This window comes from Cicer arietinum, chromosome 8, assembly GCF_000331145.2.
Source record: "Cicer arietinum cultivar CDC Frontier isolate Library 1 chromosome 8, Cicar.CDCFrontier_v2.0, whole genome shotgun sequence".
In the NCBI taxonomy this organism is placed as follows: domain Eukaryota; kingdom Viridiplantae; phylum Streptophyta; class Magnoliopsida; order Fabales; family Fabaceae; genus Cicer; species Cicer arietinum.
In genome coordinates this window covers 2621605-2641534 of record NC_021167.2, presented here as the reverse complement: position 1 = coordinate 2641534, position 19930 = coordinate 2621605, and the positions used below count along the sequence as shown (strand labels likewise).

Sequence of the window (19930 nt, the reverse complement as noted above, 5' to 3'; positions counted from 1 at the left end):
AGGAGGAAAAGAAGAGAGGGGGGGGGGGGGGGGGGGGGGGGTATGAGGCATGAAAATTTATAAAAAAAAGAAGAAGAATTAGATAAGAAATTTAGAAAAAAATACATACAATGGAACCTGAGCTCGTCGGGACTAATAGTGATGAGAGGAGTTGCAGTCATGACGAAGTTGTTGTTCAATGGCAATGACGATAAGAGAATGAATTAGAAGAATAAGAGAGAGAGGATCAACATAGCAGCGAAAAAGAAGCGTAATAATTATTATTAGGGGATATAATAATAATAATAAAATAAAATAAAATAAAAAAGAAAAGGGTGTTGTTGTATGTGAAGGTGGGTGGGAGTGAGAGAAGAGAAAAGAAAAGAAGAAAGGTTGTGTGGTGGGACGAGGAAGATGGGAGAACCAATGACTAGGGTGTTTGTCTGTCTACAAAGTCCAAACTAAAATAACGCGATTTTTTAGCCACCTAAATCGCTTCCACTCTTTCTCATGTCGACTCAAACCAAACCAAACCAAACAGAGGAGGGGAGAGGGGTCACTGAATGAAATGAATGAGTGTCTGTGCCTTTGCCAGACACTGTATGCACTGCTCTTCTTTCCTCTGCTCTCTGCGTCTATTGTATTGTTTGGGACCCACCTTCTCCTCTCTCATGCCTCTATAGTCTATCTATTCTATGCCAAACCCCTTACTAGTCACATCTCACTATTGTTTTCTACACATGTCCTTTATATCTATATATATATGTATATCCCCCTTCTTTAATTAAACTCAGAAACAGCATTCAATTACTCTAAAATTCTACCGTCTCTATAAACTACAAAATATTTGACAGGATTTTATCAAGAAAAAATAACAGACCAAAAAAGGTGACATATTCAACTTTTATTTATTTATCGTAATAATAACTTTACCTTCCATGGTTCTTAAAGGCATGATGGTATAAAATATTGTTAATGCAGTCGTTATATAAAGAGTTTAATAATTCGTAGGAGTATTGTGTAATTCAATGCCTGTGATACATATTCAATTGTGTTACACGATACATATTCAAATATGATTCAATATTAGTGTAATATTATTTACATTGTTTTGTTGACAATTCAATTACATTGTTGATACATAAAATTCTTTTACTTAAAACTAAAATGGGAAAGCAAAAACTTGATCATTTCTGCCATAAGATTAATTTATTTTAGCCTATTTTATTTTGTATGAAAAGTTAATAATTACAAACTAACAAGAAGTTGGCATTTTCATTAAAAAGAAAAATAATATTAACTTAAAAAACAAATATCAAACCTACAGCTTTAAGATATAGAATGTAGATATATCCTTCCTTCAATCTGCCAAGCAAGTGCAGCTTTCAGTCACAATAATGTTGCCAACAAATATGAAAATATGCAATCATCAACAATGTGTTTTTAAAAAAGGTGGGATCGGAAATGCTGGGGATGATTACCGACATTTATAAAAAAATGATCCAAATAAAGGAAATTCAAACATCAAAGATGCCTTTAATAAAGCTAACATGGTAGAAATTCATCGAAAAAAGGCTAACATGATGGCAACAAGGGTTACCTTGTCACTAACTTCTAAATAATACAGATCAGGTCCTTGAAAGTATTGAACACAGTAGCTGTTCGAACAGAACATTTCTAATAACCCCATGCATGCATATGACAAATAAAACAATATAAATTAAGAACGTGACTCTTACACAATGTGATGCTTTAGAGCTTGGGTTTCTACCTAAAAATAAGCATACAGAAGAAACACTTCAAATTTCTCAATATTATCAAGGGAGAATACACTTGTTTAAATTTTTAGGACATACATTAAGGGGAAGAAAATTGATACATTTTACAATACAACAAATCAAAATAATCAAATTACTGCACTAACTTCTCCAGGATCAGCGGACTACATTGAATAAGAACATGATGAACAATGCATGACCTTATCATTTGAAAGTGGAGAATCTTGGAAGCTTGTCTTTTAGATAGTACAATCTTGCCTTCCTGACCTTTCGGTGGTTCACCACTTTGATTTCTTTGATGTTTGGTGAGTAGCTGTGACGGAAAACATAAGTTCGTCATAAAAGACAGAATCTCACAAGAAAATTTGAAACAGCATCGTATTGAAAGCCACGGCAATGAAAATTACTTTGGTCTTGAGCATTAATTGGCAACTAAATAATGTGAACCATTGGCTAATTAGTTTGAATAAAAAAGTTCAGATCCTTAAATCATATTGAAAATGAAAAGAAGCCTATCAGGGTGCTACTAAAAGCGCAGAATTACCAACATAATGCAGGAAGGATATTGGAAGTAATCCTATTTCTTTTTTACAATGATAAATTGATAGCATACAACTGTTCTCTTTCGTTTTAATATTTTTGGTCATCCAAATGTCTCCACAGAGACTTCAATTCACTTAAACACGAGTAAAAAAGTTAAATGAATAATTCATCCCAAATTCCCATCTCCCAGTTGAATCTCTTATATCTAATCACTACAATTGGAAGCACAGTGACATATGCAACAATGCAGCCCAAAGAAATATCCAGTGGTGCAAACGAGAGAACTAAATTTTATTACAGTTTTCATGAGAGAAAAAGGCAGAGGAGGGTACTTACACTGGGAAGACAATCTCAACACCTGTGCCAGCAATAATTCTTCGGATTCGAATAGTGGTATGAATACCAGCATTCTGTTTTGAGATTACAATACCTTTATAAATGGACAACCTACGCTTGTTCTCAGGAACTTCCTGCAAGTAGGACAACAAAAATACATCACAAAATTCCTCTCACCGTATACGACCCTTAATTATTAATTTTTTTGAGAAAAAAGAATACCAATCTGATTTGCACAATATCTCCAGTCCTAATGTCTGGAGTTACCCTCTCTTTATCCGATGCCTCAATTGCCCTCTGATGCAATATCTGCACAAACAACATTTTACAGTTCGATCATTACTTTTTTGAGTAAACCATTAATTTAGTCCCTCAAATCTCACTTTGTCTATTATTTAGTCCCTAAATCACATGAAAATGAAAATAATAAATAGTTCTTAAACTATTTGAAATGTCTCTTTAATCCCTAGTAAGTCTTGTCAATGTATAACAATAAGACTAATTTGACAAATTTCATATAATTTAGGGACTAATAAGTATGATAGCGAGTAATACTAAATTGATGGTTTATTCAATTGTTTTCTTACAGTCTCGTTGAATTTCCAAATGCATGTAGAAATAATACAAAATGTGAAAACCTAACTATAGAATAAAAACATTAAAGTTTTGCATATAACCTTCAAAATAGAATAAAACCTTAATACGAACGAAATAGTTATCGTTAATAGTACTGAATTGAGATATGGAAGAAAGAATTCACCCCCATAACGTCACCAAGCTTAACCCGAGTTTGTTTTGGTGGCTTCAATTGCTCAATTTCGGGATCAGAATCTGAAACCTGTTCAGCATCAGTTTCCGGAACTTCATCGACAATATCCGAAGCCGAACCAGCATCATCATTGGAATCAGCTCTCACAATAAAAGTAGATTTAGCAATGAGAGGACTACAACGCCGTGAAATTGAAGTTGAAATCAACGGCAAGTTACGAGAACCGAATTTAGAAGCGGCACAAGAAGAAGAGAAACAAAGCTTCGTTGATGGAATACATTGATTAGGGGTAAACAGAGTCTGTTAAATTCAAATTATGAGTTAGGTAACGTAAATTGAAAATATATCGGTTTTCACATTTAATTGCGTAGTTGTAAAGAAATTAGAGAAGAAAACCTGGAGAAAAACTTGGGAAGCCATTGAGGAAGGTGGAAACTAGGGTTTTGACAAAACGGTTAGTTCAGTGGATATTACGAGTCATGGAAACACCACAGAGCGAAAACGGTTACTACAGAAGAAGATGAAGCTAAAGGAAGAACATACAAAAACAGCGCCCTTATCTGTTTCTATCTGCTTCAGACTTTGGTTGGGCCAATATTGTATGGGCCTTCAAAACTCATGCCCACTACAGATCCATTACTATATAAGAAACGGGTTTTATAATTCAAAGTTTGGTCGATACTTAAACTACTTTTTAATATACTTTAATACATTGAGATGCTAATGATTTTACTTTTACATTTTAATGATCTATTTTTTATTTATTTATTATCAATTAAATGTTTTTTATTAGTTAAAAATATTATTTAATATCAACCAAAAAATACCTATACTTTTCTTCTTTGATTGCTACCTCTATATCTCATTCTTGCGCTTTTTATTTGTTGGAAGGAATACTTCTTTTATAAGAAACATGCCAACTAGACACAAATGAAAGTGTGTCCACATCAAATAAAAAGCCTCGTCCTTTTCTCTTACACTAGCTAAAGACATGCCTCCATGATAAAAACTCTTTCAATAGGAGAGGAGAAGCAAAACTCTTACAAGACGTATAAGTAACTCCTAAACCATAAAAAGTAGAGAAAATGCATGTCTAAACAAAACAATTACTACTATGATCTCTTCTATTTTTTCACATTTTTATTGACTAATCTATTCATCCCATTATGAATACATAATAAAGTGGCATAACTTACTAAAATATTCATGTAATAGCTTTCGTAACACAACATATAAAGATAAAAGATGCCTTGGTGCTGTTGGGCCCGTTTTACGATTTGAAGGATATATTTCAATAGAGGGAATTTGCATATTTACTCTTTTTTTTTCTTTCTTATCTTAACGGCTACAAGGCTATCTAGTCTCCTTTTATATATCAATCACAAAACAAAATCCTCATTGCTCTGTTCTGAAACAATGGCACTCACACGTGCCACACTCGTGCTAACCATTTCCCTTGCTCTCGTCACAATGTCTCTATCACAAGCTCCCTCCCCTGCACCAATAATAGCCCCTTTTGCATCCTCCCCAATACCACTACAACCACCAAGCCCAAGCCCAAGCCCAAGCATGAGTCCAAGCCCATCACTACTAGCATCCCCCCATACTTCACTATCACCGCTTAGCGGAGATGTATACACTGATAATCCAGCGACCCTCCCAAGCAACGCGTTTGCTCACACAACCATGCTACCATTCATTGCTGCTGCTGCTGCAGTACTGATTCTTGCTTAAACTCGCTAAGATATGCATTTCCTTATTAGCTTCTCTGTTTTTTCTTTTTCATCTTTTGTTGTTTTGATTTGATATTTCGTGTATGATTCTTCCGTGCTTTGTTATTTTGACGGTTGTGACCAAACATTGCGTATGTATTTGTCCGCTTCATATTTTGTAGCTAGCTTACTAAATAAAACAGATTTGCATGGTGACTTCTACTTTTCTATCCTTCTCTTCAATTTATGTGACAAAATCGACGCTACTAGCTTCTATTCTAACTTATCAACTCGATAACTTTTTAGTAATTGTGTCTAGATTGTGATATCTCTTTTAAGCATTTCGTTGTTAGACTTGATGCTTGAGGGGATGTGAATTGTCATATCTCTTTTAAGATACCTCAGCTCGTTAACTAAAGACCATGTAGGACCAATAACTGAGTATTATGGCTCGTAAACTGAATACTAATTAAGGGTCTATGTCAACCACATGTATCTTTACTCGGTCAAACCTTAAAAAATATGTGTTCAACTTAAAACTTTAAGACATTTAGTCACTATTCAGTAAACACCCGAGACTTAGGTCATGGTACTTTGTCGATTAAGTCTACCTGAGTTCGACATCAACAATAGTGCCCATTTAGGAAGAAAAAAACTTTTTGGTAATTGGCTACATCTTTGAGCTCCTTTTGTTGTTAATAATTGCTTTTGAGCTAGAAAGCCTTTCTTGATATATAATTGCATTGCAAAAGATGGGATTAATGGGGTAGTTAGGTAAGCAAGCATATGAATCTCAAGTGCTAGCTGTTAAGAAAGAGAGCAACATGTGTGAAAAAATGCGTGGAAGGTAACTTTGCTTTTGGAGAAGGGTGAGGTGGCATTTAGAATTTTATTAGTACAGAAGAAAAGGTTAAAAGGAGGAAACGGACGAGTTATGGTGGAAGAATAAAAGATGATGGATGATATTGGTGGGATCTTTTCTTGCACCAAATTAATTAACCTTATAGAAAGTGATTTGCACATGGTTTCTATATATTGGTCTAAGTCTATCAATGTTAATTAAGAGATTATATAAGCTTAAGCATCTTTAATGGGTGGTCTCTTAATAATTCGTTCATTAATTTGAGATATGAAGGGTGTTTCGTAAAACCTTGAGAAGATTCGGGAGGAGAGTGAGTGGTTTGAATGACAAGCTGAACGTATGGAGTGTAACGTGTGGATTGTATCTTGTTTGATTGCAATTCTCTAAAAGGCACTATATTGATAGTGGAGAATAGAGGAGGTGGACACATTCTTGACCTCATTCTCCACTTTTGACAGAATAGAATCCTTATGCACAAACCACAAACAAGCATTTGAAATTTTCCTCATTATAACAACAAGCATTCGTGTATGCCAAAAGTTAAACGAATGTTTTCTTTAAAGAAAAAAGTTAAAAGAATTTATTCATTTATGATCATATCATACAGAGAGAATGGAGTACCACACCAAATAAAGCATTAGATTCTATCACAATGACTCAATAATTATATTGTTTTATCTAGAATAATATTTGGCCAAACTTTACATAGTTCTAATTAAATTTTAAATTGTAATGACTGTTTTCTTTGAGAACAAAAGGGTTAAAACAAATAAAAATTTACACTTTTCCATGTATGTGGGTATTTTCCCATTTGTTTTATAATTTGTTATTACTATTTACAAATGGATCATGGTCAAAACTAAAAAAAATGGATTTAAGTGAAGTTATTGATGGAATACTCAATATATTCACACATTAAGAAAACGTACTTGTCAAATTAATACTTAAGCATATAAATTCCACATCATGTTGTAAGATTTTTCTATTCGCTCTTTGCACTTCGACTATCATTCTCTTCTTTAATATATTGGGTGTAACTATCTGCAAACATAAATACAAAAATTGTGTTTTACTTTTAAGCAGTCATATTCCAATTTCAGAATGCATTATGTTCAAATTAATTAGTGATACCCAAAAAAAGTTAAAATTGATTCTCAGTGCTCTCTCTTTCACCGACTGATTAAGAAGAAAATACCAAAAAGAGTGACACTTTTTGAGGTCAAATGATAGTATTAAGCAGATCTTTGTAAAATTATGATCTCGCTTAGATTGGTTTCCACACCCCTTTTGAACTAAATACACCTCCCTTCTTTGTTTTAAAATTACATATTTTTCCTTCCAAAATACCACCTTTTAGGAAATAAAAGTTGATTTTTTTCAATTTTCAATCTATAAAATGTATAAATTTAATTTTAAAAACAGTTACATGATTTAGGAACTCAACAGGTCAATGTAATTGTAAAATCAATTTATTAAACTCAAATGATTAATGAACTCTAGTATGTTGTTTTAATGTGAAGTTTCTTTGACCAAAGAAAAGAATGAATGGTTCCAAATAATTCAAAGTCGAATCATAGCTTAAACAATCTTTGATCATATTTTACTTATCTTCCGGCTGAATTCCGGATTATCAAGACTCTATTTCCCTGATAATCGGAGAGTTGAAACCAAAAACATAATCAATATAAATTGTATCCTCCTATTTATATTTCCAAATTTTAATTTCCACATTAAAATTTGATAAAATTTAATATTTTGTTATATTTCAAAAATGAGATTCCAGTCGTGTATTTTGTATTTCAGAATTACAAGTCCAAAACTGTTGATATCCTTCTGACTTAGAGGTAGTTTTAGAACCAAAAAAGGATGGGTTGTGTAAATAGCAATTCTCCCACAAAATTTAAACTAGCAGAGATATTTTTCTCTCTCTTTCTCTCTCTTATATGAATCCTCAAGGTATTTGAGGGGATCCAAACTCTAATAAAAGCCCCTTGGGGCCTTACTCGTGTATCTTTTGCTGTATTATTTCTTGATTTTTCTTAAGACTAAATAAAAAAATGCTACAATGACAATTCCTAAATGCCAGTCATCTAATGCTAATTAATTAGTAATTCCATTTAATGTGTCGGGCCAGGTGAAGATATGTTATTATGAACCTACTTTCTTCTCTGTTTTCTTCGGCACTCAAAACAATCAGTACATGGCAACTTATTTCTAATTCTACCTGAAGAACTAGCTTCAAGTTTGCTGGATGGTACTTTCAGCTCCTCCACTAGTATCTGCCGAAGCTTCTCATTTTCCTCCACAAGTTCTTCAATGATTTGCTGGTGTTTCAAAACCTAAATCCATAGTAAAAAAATTATTAAATATTAGAAGTGACTGAAACATTGAAAAAATCAACAACAAGCAATCCTAGTTAAAATATTCAGTCTATCTGTGTTTGTATTATAAAAAGGTGATTTGATAACTTGGCCACAAAATCAAATACTAATTGGACAAAACGAAAAAAATTACCATCTGAAGTATTTTGTTCTCTGTGATCAAGCGTCCAGCCTACAATGAATCTTATATATTAGAATCAGAATATCATATAATATTTGAGAAACTCAGGAATGAAACTATAGAAGCATATTTACTTGTAAAACAGTGATTACTTTGCTGTGCAATACACTTTATAGTTATGAAAATCATTTCATATTTAAATAAACAAGAACAAGACTTCTAAGAAGATCATATTGCATAAAAATTATGTATTCAAATACCAAAGTTGATCACCAAAAAGTCTATAAAGAAACAAACAGTATTTAGTCTTGTTTATTTTTCTAAAATCAGGAAGTGATATAGACACACAGTTTAAACAGAGGCATAAAGGGAGACAGCACGGGCATACGAATTGAAAGACCGATGCTTATTCCTCTCAACTCATAACAATATCTTTCCAGGCTCAGCAGTTTATTTAAACAGCTTCAGTTACTAAAATCTAACCATGTACCGGAATTTTTCTGAAGGTGAAGGGTATAAAAACAAATATGTAACATGTGTAACAGTTAAAACACGAGAGAAAGAGATGCATTATGAATATAAAATGTTCACATATTGTTTTCAAGATTGCAGAGTGTTTGAATCTATTTAAAAATATCTATCCCATTCAAGTGAATGGTGTAACATTCCCATGTTTTGGCCAAAAACCAAGCTCATAGGAAGAGCTGGGATTTACTTAAATACCCATAAATACCATTTTTAAAAACATCATTACCCAACCCCAGTCATTAACTCCTCCACCTCTCTACTACCCACCAAACCAGCAGCACCACCACAATGGCAGCATTGTGGCATCGGCCACTGCTGTTACCAGTTTCCAATATCACTTGCCCATCTACACTCTAACATCTTAGACCACGTGCCCCTAAAAAGAATCCCATTCCAAATGCAAAAATTCTTCACGCAGTCTATATCTCTTTCAATAGTTCGTATTAGTACAGAATGTAAATTATTTGAAGTCATCCATTTATGTGAAGCTTAAAGTGCATGCAAAAAGTCTAAGTTAGAGAACACTTTCAGAGTTCTATTGCAATAAAATCCCTGTGAATTAATGATTAGAAGAAAAGGCATCAATATTTATGAAAGTAAATGAGAGCATACTGCTTCACCGGGTGCTCCTCCTTCTCCCTTCAACAGTGGATTCTGAAGAAAGTTGTTAAGAACCTGCTCAGTTCGGCTGCCAAATGCAGTGTCAACTGAAGTGTCTTTTATTACAGTTTTATCAAAAGCCGAACCAATATTCATTGGTTGAGACCCTGCTAGACCTTGGGATGCTTGATCAGCTGATTTAGTTGCTAACTGCATCATGCTTCCTGGACTGACTGTGCTTGTGGCACTTTGTAAGGATGCTGGAAAAGCACCCTGACTAAATGGTAAACTGGGAGTGAGTCCAAACTTCATCATCATCTTTGTCATTGTTACCTAGCAAATTAAAGTATTTAAACATGAGATACATAAAAAGGCAGAGAATAAATGAGAATACTTTTCAAATGAGAGAAATTTCACGTACAACAAAACAAGATTGAATTTGATTCAAAACCCCTGGTTTCACAGCAAGTCCTGCCACAATAAAAAAAAATTAAAAAAAAAAAAAAAAAAACTCAGTTACCAACTGAAGAATGTACACAAGACATGGAGAGTCTTTGTAAACTGAAATAATCAAACAGAATCCACCCATATGATGCGATAAAGAAAATATGGATAGGATAGGAATATATAAATGACAACAAATTTTCATAGAAGACCAGCACTTGCATCTGCAGCATCCAGACGTTTCGTAGCACCCTAGCAACATCTTCTGCTTCAACATTTTTATTCTTTAGTATACCAAGCATACGAAGATATAAGTTTACAATTTATTTGTTCAGCAGAATGGAAACATACAGTGAGACATAGCCCCTTGTGCTTATGAAATATTTTAATCTAATTGTAGTCTCCAATGCAGAGTTTGTTTGAAAATCATTTTCATGAAGTGCATAACTAATAGTAATACGTATGATATATGATACATAGGACGGGTAGCTACAAAATCAATGCACAATAGAAAGCTGCTTCCTTGGAGGAATTTCAATATCATGTGAGCATATAAAACATTAAACATTAGAAAGGCAGGTGCCCAGGTTCCTATTTCCTAAAAGAATTATTTTGGACAAAATAATCTAAAAATTTTGAACAATACAAAGAGTTAAAAACAGTGCTAACAGCGGCACAACAGATAGATTAATAATTCAAAAGATCCTCAAGAGAAAATTGAACTAATGACATATTTATCCAAAATAAGTAAAGACAAGAGAAAAGAATTCCTATCATGGAATTCAATATGATATCTATCTGGCAGAGATTTATTTCTATGTAAGTATGATTTAATGATACAAAAATCACAAAATGCAGAACAGATATGGCATACCAGCTCCAAAACCATGACCGAAACCAACTCCACATCCAACCCCAACTTCAATATTCCTAGCTCCCAACTTCCTCAACTGTACCAATAATAATCATAATATGAGAAACAAGTATTTAATAAAAAAAGGGAACAAAACAAGAAAAACATAATTGTGATAATTGTCTTACAGAAGTATTGACATGTCTGCTAACACCAGAAAATGCATCAGTTGCACCCCTAGTAGCACTCATCACTTGATTTAACATAGGTATTGCACCTACAAAAATATCATAACACAACAATTTCACTAATATAATATAATTTCAATAATGTTGCTCAATCAGAATCAATCAATCAATAATTTTAAGACTTAATAAAAAAAAAGTGATACATGGTTTGTGAAGAGAAGTATGAGTAGGGGCATTTTGGTCAGTTTTAGGTTTGAAGAAGCTTTTGAAGTCCATAATGTGTGTGAATTTGGAAGAGAAAGAAAGTATACCTAAATTTAAAGGGCGTCCAACGCCGATTCCAACTCCACAACCGATTCCGAAACCAGTAAATACTTGACCTACTTTCAAAGTAAATGGATTCTCAATTCCAATTCCAATTGCATTATTCTTGCTTTCCATTGTCGTCATTACTTCGATTCTTCCCTCTCTCTTTCTTTCTCAAAATTTATTCACTCCGTCGTCTTCCTCTGTTGCAGTGAGAGGGAGCATCGTAGGTGTGTGGCTTCCGTGCGCAGAATAGCAGCCACGCTAACTTGCGCCTACCAACGTGGCAGTTACGGGCTAGGAATTTTTTATTGTACACGAGCGTTTCTCACTGGATGAGGCCTATTCATTTCGGCCCTATTTGTTTTGGGCCTATTCATTTCGGCCCTATTTGTTTTGGGCCTATTCATACAACTTTAGCCCGTATACTTTTTTTTAAAGTAAGTGAAAGATTTATGAACTAAAGAAATTGTATATGATTTTAGGAAATTTGTTAATAAGTTATTGTATGATTTTAAGATGTCTTCATATGAAGAGAAGAATCAAGCGCACATGAGTGGGATAGAGTTTTGTTTTATTTAAATTTAGTTATTAGTTATAATAAAATGTGATGGGATAAGAGATTAGTTTAATTTTGTTATTTCAAATTAAATAGACCGGTTGCTAAAAAAATTAAGGAGCACAAACAAGATAAAAATAAGGTTTTTAAGTGTTAAAATGGTTGGGCTATTACAAGATCCAAAGAGGAAAGATAGATGAAATTATGAGAAAAAGAGATAGTGAAAACGAGAAAAATAAGCAAACAAATTCTATCAATCCGACATTGAAATATTTCTAATTAGAAAGTTGCAACTGAGGAATTCTTTAGATTTATTATTTATATTGAATGTGTAGAGTTTGAAATTCAAAGTTAAATTCTCTTAAAAGAGAGTATGACGTGTCATCTCTTGGCAAAAAAAAAAATCTAAGTTTATATGATTCAGGTTAGAGTTTTGTTTTATTTAAATCAAATTATAATAAAATGTGTTGGGATGAGAAAAACATAGGATTAGATCCATACACTTAATTTTTATTTTATTTTAAATTAACTAATGTGTGTACAGAATGGAGTGCACAAAATAAAACAAAAAGGGAGGTGCATAAGCATAAGTAACTTGTGTCTTGTTGAATGTGACTTTTAAATGTCTTTGGAGTTTTAACCATTCCATTTTGAGAGGAAAAAGACATTAGTAGAATTAGTGTTAATAATTGTGGCATTTGTTTTTCTTGTAACAATGGTCCCATGCGACTTTTTTTTACTAAGTCACATGAGACTTCCAAAATAGACGACCACGTCAAATTGAAGAGGAGGCCTCCAAAATACAATCAGAAAATAAACTATGACGATTGTAATTATTGGTTTCAAAAGCAATCGCATTGTAATAATTGATGACAAAAGTGAGACCAAGTCTCACAAATTTGTTATATCTTAAACCTCTTTTTTTTTATTTTATTTTTCCTTTACTATTCGTGTTTTACAATAAACCATTTAACTGCTAGAATTGAAAGAATATTGGACCAACATATTTAAGTTAAACATAAATTTTGTATAATAACATAATTGTTAAACATGACCCTAGCAAAATATTGTTTTTTTTTACTCAAAAAGCTTAACTCATTTCATTCATAATCAAATTGATAATACAAGGTGGTGTATATAAAAGAACACGATGCTATGATGCTACAACAAGTGAGTGAACAATACTTTTGGCTTCTCTCTTAATAAAATTTATCTCAAAGACAAAATATTGTTATAAATATATTACTAGACCTTCCACACACAAAATTTAGTCTACAAATATATTGCTACTAATTTTTCCTACTGAAACTACCAACTTATTATTATACTTAAAAATATTATCTAACTATTAAACGATTTAGATACTTTAAAACCACTATTAATACGCGATCAAATATTTCGTTTGAGTGAGTTCTGTCTTTTATTTCATGTTTTCTCAAAAAGCTATTAATTTTTGTTTAAATTGGTCGATTGAGAAATATATTTTATATGTCTCAGTTGATCGATCCAAACATATATTTAATCACATGCAAGCACGAGTTCCTTTTAACTCGGTGAAACTACGATCACATCACATGCATTCTCCTCTGGGACTACCATGACACATGCTTTAGGAATCGATCCAATCCAACAAGAAACATGGACAGGCTTATTTTTTTCATGAAAAACAACCTCATAAAGTCCAAAATCGTTCCATGATGTGGTGCAAATGATTTCATTATTAAGGCCCAATTCCTTCCTAATGTATCCATTCTTTGTAAAACTTTCTACCTCAATGACCTTCAAGGATTCTTTAACAACCAAAGTAAAACTAGAGCCCATCTTTGTGTCTAGCTTTTGTTCCACTTCTTCAATGCAAAGCATGGCTAGTTCCCTCCACAATTTTTTGCTAAAATTTACATCCTTAGTAGTGACTTTGAATGCCACACTTTGAACTTTGTTTTTGCTTTTAGTGTGGCTAATTAAATCCTCAAATGGGGGGTTATTGGGTTTTTTCATACGAGGGTGGTTAAATATGGGTGTGTCAAGTTCTTTATTTGAGATTAATGAGGGTAACATGTTGTGTATTTGTACCCATTTCTTAAGGAATTTTTCAATTGCAAAAATATCTGCCAAGAGGAGGCTACAACTAATGCCAATTGAGTATCCTCCACAGTTAAAGTTGGTCACCTGAAGAAAAAAAACCACATCAACAAATTAATTCAAAATTTCATGTTTTTGCAATCTTTATTTTGAATTATTTTAATTTAATAAAATTGATAATTTTTATTGAAAGTGAGTTAAATTAAATGAAATGATTTTTTTATATGAAAACTATTTAACTTGTTGAAAGCTATTTTTATATGATTGAAATTTAGTTGATGTCGGTGACATATTTAAGACAAGTCAATAGTTGGGAATAGATGTGTTTTTTTTAAAATAATAATAATTTGGGAATAGTTGTGTTGAATAGATTGGTATGGTCCTGTTTGTAAATACTATGTTATTTATTTTAATTTAGTATTCTAGATTTGATGACGACTCTTTAAAATTAATTTTGATGTTTTGTTGTTGGCAACTTGATAAGAAATATTTTTCATTTTATGGTAATTGAATCTTAATATTTTTTTTCTTTAACTTAATTTTAGATAATACCTCAATCTTTTATTTATTTATCTGGTCTTTTATATAATTTTAAGTAAATAATCTGACCATTTATGTTTTAAAATATTAACAATATTATCTTTTTTTACAAAAATTTATCAAAATTTTTAAATAAAACTCATAAAATTAATTATCATCTTCAATATAATACAAATTTCATCAAATTTATAACTCAAAAAATAAACACATATTTTTATTCTTTATATTTTTGAATTTTTGTAATAAAATTAAATAAATAACCAAATCAAGAAGAAAAATAAAATAAAGGACTGGAGTGTTATCTGAAATTAAGTTAAGGGGTCGTATGAGCAATTGTGCATATATTGTTTTTTTACTAAAACAAAACTCAATTAGACTAAATTAATAAGGGATATGTCAGTAAATAAATAATTAATGCATTTGAAAAATATGGTCACAAAAGTTGAAGTATTTGATTCAAATTTTTAACTAAATATAATTTTTTTCATTAATTTATTTTTTCTTATATATATATATATATATATATATATATATATATATATATATATATATATGAGATGGGAAGGAATATATCACTAGTTAAACTCAAATAACTTAAAGAACTAGTGCATATTTCGTTGCAACTTTGGAGGAGCACGGGACTATCATGACACATGCTTTAGGAGTAGAACTAGTGCATATTTCGGTAAAATTGGTTTTGGAATGTTTGAATACTCTCGAATAAAATTGATTATATCTCTGAAATTAATTTTAAAAGCTAAAATTTGTAGCTTTTGATTTAACCTTAATTTTTACACTAGAATTTATTGTTGAACTCACTTTTAACTAAACATAAATCATTTTAAATTCAATTTATTTTTAACTAAAATTAATTTTACGAAATAAATTTAGTCAAAATCAAATTTTACCACGTCAAAAGCAAAGACACGCGTAGACCCTAGGTAAGGGTAGAGCCACCCGAAATGAATGTTAATGCAATTTAAGAACTTGATAAAAAAATAGTTTTTATGGCAATATTAACTAAAAAAGGAAAGATAAAAAAAAGATAACGATTGGAAACAAAAGTACTAGTAAGTAGTAACATTTACCTGAACATAAAAGAGTGGAGAGAACTGAGGAAAGTGTGCATCAATTTCATTCCAAAAAACAAGCTCAGCTTCATGATGACCACGTTCCATTTTACTCATCTCAAGAAACTCAAACAAAGTGGTAGAATATTGAGCCTCCAAGAGTCTAATGCCAGAATCATTGGACACAATTTCAAATCCATTTTTGTCAACTTTTTTGAGTCGACCAGCTAGTAAAGGTTGATCCAACAAGGCCCTAGCTAGTGACTCAACAATCCAACCAGTTATAGACCAATCATGATCCTCTTCTTCTACATTCTCATAGTACATTACTATTTGGTAGCATCCATCAATTTTGCTAGTACCATTAAATTTTTTGTCCTCTGATTTTTCATCATTCAATACAATTTTACAAACTTGTCGTGGTTCCGTAGGTTTAGCTGGTGACACGCTTGTCATACCTAAAATTTGCAAAAAATTTATACTTTGGCTTTCAAAGCTACCATTGCAATGCACATGACCCATAATTTTTTTTAAAAAAAAAAATTGATATTTTTGCTACTTCGAATTAAGTTACTTACCTCACAACATGCAGGGGAAGTATTTATAATAAAAAAAACTACTCAATTGCATATTATTATATGAATAAAATAATACTATAGTTTAGGTAAAAAGAAATTACTACTACTTGACGATTGCACGTCTTTCAAGTGGACTTTCTTGTTGATGAATTTATTGTTTAGAATGTGATGGATACCTACTTCAATTACGCATCATTTGAGGAATCTTGAATCCACTTTTAAGTGGTAACGATCAAATGCTAATTCAAAATGCTATAAATGAATAAACTTAGTTTTAGTAGTTGAGAGAATGCATATCATTGGTATTAGTAATAGTAGTGATTGTATAATAAGGTATTGGTATTAGTAGTTGAGAACGCACATCATTGGTATTAGTATTAGTAGTGATTGTATAACAAGGTATTGGTATTAGTAGTTGAGAATGCACATCATTGGTAATAGTAGCGAAGCTTCAACAAATCGTTGTATTTAATTTTTAAAATTTTAATTTATAAATTAAATTTAATAATTTATTGTATTTTAAAATTTTAGGTCGTAAAGTTGCGATGCAAACACATAATTTTTTTGCAAATACAACTGTAAAAAGAGGACGAATTGGACTAAAAAGTTGCACATATTTAAGAGAAGCAGAGTTATGGATATAACACATTGCTTTAGTTCGTATGTTTGGAGAGAAAAAAAATCTAAGAATATAGTTAGTTTGATTGAATTTATATAATTTTTATAACAACATTAAATCTAAAAAGATAAATAATATGTTGATTTGATGCAGTTCAATCAGGTAGACATTAATAAAAATAAACATATTTATTTTTAAAATATAAAATTTTATTTTTCGAACACTAATCTTTTATACTATTAAAATAATTACGTAAACACATTCTAAACTGCAATGGAGAAAATAATATGTAAATGATTAAAAGAATCATTAAATGCAACACATATTTAAGATAACACTAATAGTATAATTCAATGATTTTATTCACATAACAATGATTCATTTTAAATAAAATAAAATTATACTCAAATCAACATAGATTGAGTTTATTCGATTCAATTTGAACTCGAAATAAAAATAAAATAAAAATCAATTTAACTGATTTTTTTTTAATTTATAATTATTAGTTTGATTTTTATATCCCTAGACAAAACTCAAAACACATACAACTAAAATTTAAATTAATAAAAACACATTAGAAAACTAGTTATATTTAAAAATATATATTTTTACTATAATAATTATCACACCATATTTGCATTGGAATTATTCACTTATTTTAGAAAATAGAATAGCAGTAATTTATAAGGAGTACTTTCGAAACAATGTTACTATTAAATATAGTTGAGTTTAATGATTTTTGCTTATAATTGAGGCCATAATTTTACAATAATTTTTAGTAGTGAGATATTTGTTAACCAAATGACTCTCAATCTATAAAAAAAAAACACTATACGACTTACACAACAACAATTTTTCATTAATTTTTTAGAATTTATTACTGTATATGTATCTAAATATAAGACTACATTGAGAAATTTATTTATGTATTTTTATAAAATAAAAAAAATTGAATTTTTAACTTTATTTATGAAATAGTTATTTACTAACATACCCCTAATTAATTTACATATTTTTTCTAAAATCAACAATAAATAGAAACATTAATTAATTATCTTTCTTAAAAGATAAAATTATAAAAATAATATCAATTATCAAACAAATTTAAATTGATATCAATTTTTTGATTTTTATGATTTGATTAATGATATTTTGTATACATATAAATGTAATATTTTTATAAATAATTATTTACACACACAAAATAATGCAACAAAAATATAGTATTTAACAAGTAGCTGATCATACATAAGAGCATATATAATTATAACTTATAAGTGTGAGATATTTACACGTATCATTCTTTCTCGTAAATATCTCTCTTAACACTTAAGCAATTTCCTAACACAAAATGGAGTGATGAATGGGGAAGTGTAGTTGCAGTGAATGAATTCAATAAAAGGGTCAACATGATACGTTATGGACTTATGGGCTCAAAGTCTTGTGAATGAAACGTCAATGCTCAAACGGTTGGAGGAATTAAAGTGCATGATGTTCGTGATGAGGATAATAAATAATCCAACGATCATATTAATTTCTACTATCTTTTAATACAATACATAACCCCACTCTTCGTGGGACACCGTGCACTAAACTGTCTCAAAATCAATTCAAATTCAAACCAATTTAATTAATTATTTTATTTCATTATAAACCATGCACAACTCCCATGTGGTGCTTCACTGCTTCACGACGCCTTCATCAATGTGTTCTTCAATTGTTGGTATTTTATATTGGTATAGTAGATTCTGATTTCTTCGTGTGTCAGAACTAATAATAGAGTACTCAGTATATGCCTAATTTTTTCCGGACACCCTATCTATATATGAAAATATCCATTTCACAACGGAAAATAATTATATTTATTATTTAAAAATTACTTTTTTTAAATTTATAAATTATTTATTTAAAATTTAATGATATTAACGGTGGTCGGAGGCGATCCACCAATGTGGAGTTCGGTCGTTGACTAATGTGAGATTGTCGGAGTTTTGTCATCGACCACTGTACATACATTGTTGGTGCTATGTGTACAACTATCATTGCTCCAACTAGATAACACATACACTTCCATTTTAATTATTTAATGCAAAAGTATTAGATGGAGATGTTAACCTATAATGTCCAAGTGCATATTTAAATATTACAAATATTTTTACTGACCGGTTAATGTTTTATCTCACTATGATTTCCACTAAATAAGAAAGTTAAAGTATTTTTGGTTTTCTTTTGTTACAAAATAAAAACCAAAGCATAGCGTGATTTCACCAAAGAATGTTTGGTGATGTATAACATTGCTCTTACGATTAATTTCCAATATGTACTATTGGATTTCATTATTAATGATAGAGTATTCCACTTGCTTACTTTTTATTTTTCAAAGAAAACTACTCAATCCATGTTAGTATACCTCTTCCGACCCACATCATAATATGCAACTCATTCATTTTAAGTTTAACAACACCCAACTTTCTAAGTCTAATGACAAAAACTAGTTAATGGGCATGAATAAGGGAAATTCCATGAAACTTATTAATTGCTTAATTTAAGAAAGGGATGTTTCTTTACGGAACATGATCAAAAGCATTTAATCAATTGTACTATACTACATGTCATCCCATCCTACCAGCTCACCCAATTGCTCCCACCGCCAGACATATCATTGTCAATAATCACCTGTTTCTTTTCACAAGTCTATCCCAAAATAATTAACATTTTTAACTTTTAAAGTGATATATTAACTACATTTTCTCTATTGATATGATATAGATCATTTTAAATTTAATATCCTCTAATTAACATTTCTAGTAAAAAAATCTTCCAATTTACATTTATTATACTACATTTTTCTTGGACTTGGGAGTATTAATTTCTGGCTGGATTCCAATCTTTAATATTTTTCATGGACTTGGTAGACTCCCAAAAAAATCTTGGTGTTTTCCTATATTTCAAAATTCAGTAGTGTATAATTTTAATTTGATAATAAAAATGAGATTAACAACGTTATTTGAAATTTTAATTTAATAATATTTTTTATACATTTTGAATAAATAAAATTTAAATTCGATAATAAAAATGAGAT

The 19930-nt window shown here is 30.7% G+C and overlaps 4 protein-coding genes across 6 annotated transcripts in view; all 4 read right to left on the bottom strand.

The window, feature by feature from the left end:
- LOC101488379 (vesicle-associated protein 2-1) overlaps window positions 1–563 on the bottom strand; it is a 3939-nt gene extending 3376 nt beyond the window's left edge. The window contains exon 1 of the mRNA XM_004511676.4: window positions 110–563. Coding sequence (XP_004511733.1) covers window positions 110–161 — 52 coding nt within the window. The 5' untranslated portion in view covers window positions 162–563. The remainder of the gene's footprint in view (window positions 1–109) is intronic.
- A 1115-nt stretch (window positions 564–1678) lies between these two features.
- On the bottom strand, window positions 1679–3962 carry LOC101515624 (large ribosomal subunit protein bL19c). The gene is made up of 5 exons (XM_004511675.4): window positions 3802–3962; window positions 3397–3705; window positions 2859–2945; window positions 2637–2770; window positions 1679–2070 (listed from the first exon to the last, which is right to left on the bottom strand). Exons 1-5 carry the CDS (start codon window positions 3823–3825, stop codon window positions 1962–1964), a joined length of 663 nt encoding a protein of 220 aa, XP_004511732.1. The 5' UTR covers window positions 3826–3962; the 3' UTR covers window positions 1679–1961.
- Window positions 3963–6771: 2809 nt separating this feature from the next.
- LOC101514747 (uncharacterized) lies at window positions 6772–11689 on the bottom strand. 3 transcript variants are annotated; one of them, XM_073364662.1, is made up of 8 exons: window positions 11298–11689; window positions 11095–11183; window positions 10928–11003; window positions 10031–10080; window positions 9622–9942; window positions 8494–8532; window positions 8204–8318; window positions 6772–7020 (listed from the first exon to the last, which is right to left on the bottom strand). In XM_073364662.1, exons 1-8 carry the CDS (start codon window positions 11542–11544, stop codon window positions 6962–6964), a joined length of 996 nt encoding a protein of 331 aa, XP_073220763.1. In that variant the 5' UTR covers window positions 11545–11689; the 3' UTR covers window positions 6772–6961. The 3 variants fall into 3 exon arrangements, with proteins under 3 accessions (XP_073220763.1, XP_004511729.1, XP_012574405.2); XM_004511672.4 differs by lacking the exon at window positions 6772–7020 and having other exon boundaries at window positions 7851–8318; window positions 11406–11677; XM_012718951.3 differs by lacking the exon at window positions 6772–7020 and having other exon boundaries at window positions 8071–8318.
- Window positions 11690–13026: 1337 nt separating this feature from the next.
- LOC101514421 (anthranilate N-benzoyltransferase protein 1) lies at window positions 13027–16229 on the bottom strand. Its single transcript, XM_004511671.4, has 2 exons — window positions 15670–16229; window positions 13027–14128 (listed from the first exon to the last, which is right to left on the bottom strand). Exons 1-2 carry the CDS (start codon window positions 16171–16173, stop codon window positions 13505–13507), a joined length of 1128 nt encoding a protein of 375 aa, XP_004511728.1. The 5' UTR covers window positions 16174–16229; the 3' UTR covers window positions 13027–13504.
- Window positions 16230–19930: the final 3701 nt, after the last annotated feature.